This window comes from Zingiber officinale, chromosome 9A (genome assembly GCF_018446385.1).
Source record: "Zingiber officinale cultivar Zhangliang chromosome 9A, Zo_v1.1, whole genome shotgun sequence".
Lineage (NCBI taxonomy): Eukaryota > Viridiplantae > Streptophyta > Magnoliopsida > Zingiberales > Zingiberaceae > Zingiber > Zingiber officinale.
The window spans coordinates 95,976,519-95,981,148 of NC_056002.1; the positions used below are offsets into that span (position 1 = coordinate 95,976,519).

The window sequence follows — 4,630 nt, forward strand, 5'->3', positions numbered from 1 at the left end:
GTGGTGTTGCACCGACTTCGAACAAAAATCAATTCGAACGAAAACTAGATCGGAATATAGTAATTATACTAATTCCGATCGATTCCAAAAAATTTAAAAACACCATGAAAAATTTACTTGACTGGTGGTTACACAAATCGAAACGACCCCGCTCTAAATTTCATCTAACTAGAATCAATTTTCATCTATCCCTCTAAATTTTTATCAGGATAAACGTTACTAAAATTTGATTTTAAAAAGAAACTATTATGGTAAAAAATTAGAATACTTCTTGATTAAAAATAATAATAAGATATATGGCAGTTATCTAACTAAAGTGGAGGATTACTTAACCTTTTCAACTTTTCTAGTCAAGTTTTAAAATAATATATTAAATAGTTTAGTAGGTAAACATATAAATAGATATAATTTTTTTTTCCAAAAATATTTATCCAAACAGGAAAATGATAAAATATATTTTTTTATTACTTTAATTTTATAATCAATGTTTCCTAAACAGATAGATAAATTAATTGCATTCATGATTCTTTAAATAAAAAAAACATCACATTTATATTATTATTATTATTATTATTATTATTATTATTATTATTATTATTATTATTATTATTATTATTATTATTATTATCAGTCATCACACCACATTATAATACAATATATAAAAACATGTTAATTAATATCTAGACTCGTAAATTAAACTTGAGATCATCAACAGTAAATTATTATAATAAACTCTCGCTCGTAAAAAAAAAAACTTAATTTAATATCATATTTAATCTTAATTAAAAAATCAAGAAAAATATATTTTTTAAATGTGAGACTAACAAAATAATGACCGTGTATATATTTTTTATATAAGTCAACCAAAAGTACTAATAAGTTTTAAAAAAATTAGTGTGAAAAGTAAAAAAAAAACCATTAACCTAATTTTATTTTGGCTTACTCAAAATTAGATTATAAAATAGTAAAGTAGCATGCTTTTTTATTTTTTTATTATTAAAAACGGCACAATTTGTTCTTTTACGATCAATGCATTCTAACTTTAAATTTTTTCTTTTAAAAAAAAATGTTTTAATGCCAAGATAAAATTGGTAGTTATCAATACTTATCTTGAATTTAAACACTTTTCTTGATTTTTTTTCCGTCTATATATATTTATTTATCATTGTTCATAGCCCGTCAAACAAAATAAAAGCATATACCCATGAGTCTCAACGGGGACGTGAGCAACTTGTCCAGCCAACGCCCCACCTCGAAAGATGCTATCGTCAATCTTGATCGGTAAGTATTTTAATTTAGACGTTATGAAACTCTCCATTATATTTGAATCCGTTTGATGATTTGCTTAAATTAGTTGGTTAAAAACATGGTCTAGGCGATATCTAGATGATACTAATTTGCTTTATATAGGATATCAATCCTTTTAATTTGGTTGGTTAAAACGGTTATTTGATTCCTGATGAATTGATCGACACAGCGGAGATCCGACCATGTACGAGGCCTTCTGGAAGTCGGCGGGGGCTGACGCAGACACCTTCATCCCCGGTTGGACGTCGATGAGCTACTTCTCCGACGCCACCAAACTTTGCTTCTACCTTAACGCGCAGCTGACTCACCAAATCCGACGCCTCCACAATCTCGTCGGCAACGCCATCGCCGGCGACGACCGTTTCATCATCGTCGGCACAGGCTCCAGCCAACTGTTCCAAGCGTCTCTGTACGCCCTGTCGCCGCCCGACGCCGCCGAGCCGATGAGCGTCGTCTCGCTCGCTCCTTACTACTCCGTGAGACGGAATATTAGTTAATTTAGTGATCGAATTAAATTTGAGAAAAATGAACAATTGTGACGCTCGATTTGCAGACGTATGCACCAATGACGGACTTACTTCAGTCCAGACTGCACAAGTGGGCGGGAGACGCATCCAAGTTCGCCGGAGACAGGTACATCGAGATAGTCTGTACGCCTAATAACCCCGACGGCTCAATAAGAGAGGCAGTCCTCTGCTCCGGCGACGGGAAAACCATCCACGATTTGGCCTATTACTGGCCTCAGTACACTCCGATCACTCATGCGGCGGACCACGACATCATGCTCTTCACTCTCTCAAAGATCACCGGCCACGCCGGCTCTCGTATTGGGTCCGTTCGCCCTTATCGTCGTCGTCGTCATCATCGCCATCAAGTTGTAGTGCGAGCTGTCTAACGAGATCTCGAACGCATGCAGGTGGGCGGTGGTGAAGGACAGGGAGGTGGCGAAGAGGATGATGTATTACATCACGTTGAACTCGATCGGAGTGGCGAAGGAGGCGCAGCTCCGGGCGGAGAAGATTCTCCAGGTGGTGTCCGATGGATACGAGAACACTCCAAACCCCGACGTCGAGATGAAGCTGTTCCACTTTGGCAGGGAAAAGTTGGCCGTCCGTTGGCGGAAGCTGGTGGAGGCCGTGAAGGCCTCTGGCATCTTCACTGTGCCCTCCTTCGAGCCGGCCTTCTGCAACTTCATCGGCGAAGTGACTGAAAACCTCCCAGGTAAGTTTACTTTTAAATTGGTTAATAAAATATCTTGTTTGTATTTTCTTAATTTAAATTTCAAATTTTGAGTTTGAAGATTGATTTCTTTTGTATATATATTGAAATGGATGGATGACGATGGTTGTGTATCTTTGAATAATGCATAGCTTTCGCGTGGATCAAGTGCGAGAAGAATGAAGTGGAGGATCTGGAGCGTTATCTGAAAGAGAAGGGAGTCATAGCGCGAGGAGGGATCCAGTTCGGGATGGAGGCCAGGTACGCGCGCATCAGCATGCTGGATCGCGATCCGACCTTCGATCTCTTCCTCGAAAGGCTCTCTGCCATGTCTTGAGACCAGCCCTGCAGTCGTTTAATTTAATTTGCTGAAGAATTGTGCTCTACTCTACCTATGATGCACCATCCATGTTACTTTACAAGTTAGAAAACGATCATTTGAAAGATGATCGCGCAATTTTATAGTTAAAAAGGAAATAAAACATTAATTAATTAATAATTGCAGATCTGGATTATTCATATATATATTCGTAATATCGCTCATGTCATGTTTTTTGGGAAGGAGGAGCAGCGCCGGCGTCGGCCGACCTCGACTTGTCGCTGGTCGGCGAGGGCGGCGTGTACCCTCTCCGCCACCCGCTCGCCGACGATCTCCCGCCGCCCCTGGGATCGCCGTCCGACCCGTCGTCGCACGGCGGTCTGTACGTGGCTGAAGCCGCGGCCATTTTGCGAGGAACTGAAATTCGGTTAGATCAGAGGAGAAAGAAAGAAAGAAAGAAAGAAAGAAAAAGTACTGGCATTTGTTTGTTTTAATTACTTACTGCATGAATAGGGCAGGGCCGAGGAGCTCAGAGGAAGCATAAGAAGAAGAAGCAGAAGCAGAGGAAGAATGGCGATGAACCTCGCTGCAGCCATGTTCAGTTTCTGCTATTGGCGGATATCTCTTGGAGTCTCTCTTTATAGCGATTGGATTCGTTGGATCGATCGAGATTCTCAAATTTGACTTGAAAGTGAAGCCTTCGACATTTGCGTCGAGTTGACCATCGCACCCTGCATTATTGGGGTCGGTCAGAGTGCACTTATGCTTCGGTTTAGTACAAAGTTTGGCTTTGACTTCGCGTGGCCAACTTGCAGTTCAAATCCCAAAATTAATAATAATAAATAGGGGCAAAAAAAAAATGCAGCCATTGACCGGCGCATTTAAAATCGTGGCATCTAATTGTCAGAATTATAAAAAAAAAAACGTATTTATTTTTCATTTTATCTTTTTCATATTATAACACTGTTATGGTGCTATTTTTGGTCCCTTACTATTTAGTTCGATTTTCTAATTTATTCCCTTTGATTGGTATAGAATAGTGGTGGAAGATTGCACTATGAATTTAATCTTAAACAAAATATATTTTAAAAATCAATCACACAATTAATTTTCAAAAATCAACATGGTAGTGATACTGATGTTAATTTTTAAAATAAATATTATAATATTATGATTGACAGAAAGAGTAAAATAAAAAATAAATGTATCCTTCTTGATTAATGTTTTGGTTAAAATATCATGGTTGGTTATAATAACAGTTAATGAGCTTATTGACGTGCGTTACTCCTAAGAAATCGTCAAAGAAGATGAAGAAAGCTATCAACATGGGTAATATTGAGGTATCGCTGATGTTAACGAAGTCATTGTGTGCTAGAGGAAGCAAGGAGGTGGGGGCCATTGGTGATGTCTCATTGATGTTGAAGAAGTTATCGTGAGCCGGAGGGAGGTCATCGGTAATGCTTACGGAGCTATAGAAGGATGCCATCGTGTGCTACAAGGAGAGCCGAATCGTCTGGAGAGCTTGTGAGGAGTAAAAGAGTAAAGGAGAGGCTTAGAATGGAAACCGAGGTGCCTCAACTCATCCACTCCAACACTCTGGTCAGTGTTGTCCCATGGAGAGATGAAAAAGATGAACAATAGTACGTGTGTGCATATAGTCGTATGTAAAGGTGTACGCATACCTTGGCCCGCGGGGTGGGACTTTTTTATAGTACGAACGACAGGGTTGATCGAAGATGAGCTGTGCACTCAGTTGACAGGGTTGAATGGAAAGTTGGATTTGAA

General features: G+C 39.0%; 1 protein-coding gene across 1 annotated transcript; it reads left to right on the plus strand.

Moving 5' to 3' along the window:
* The first annotated feature begins 1,204 nt into the window (after positions 1-1,204).
* LOC122019349 (tryptophan aminotransferase-related protein 1-like) lies at positions 1,205-2,863 on the plus strand. The gene is made up of 5 exons (XM_042576825.1): positions 1,205-1,281; positions 1,478-1,784; positions 1,862-2,139; positions 2,225-2,529; positions 2,679-2,863. The coding sequence occupies exons 1-5, from the start codon at positions 1,205-1,207 to the stop codon at positions 2,861-2,863; spliced, it is 1,152 nt and encodes a 383-aa protein (XP_042432759.1).
* The last annotated feature ends 1,767 nt before the right edge of the window (positions 2,864-4,630 follow it).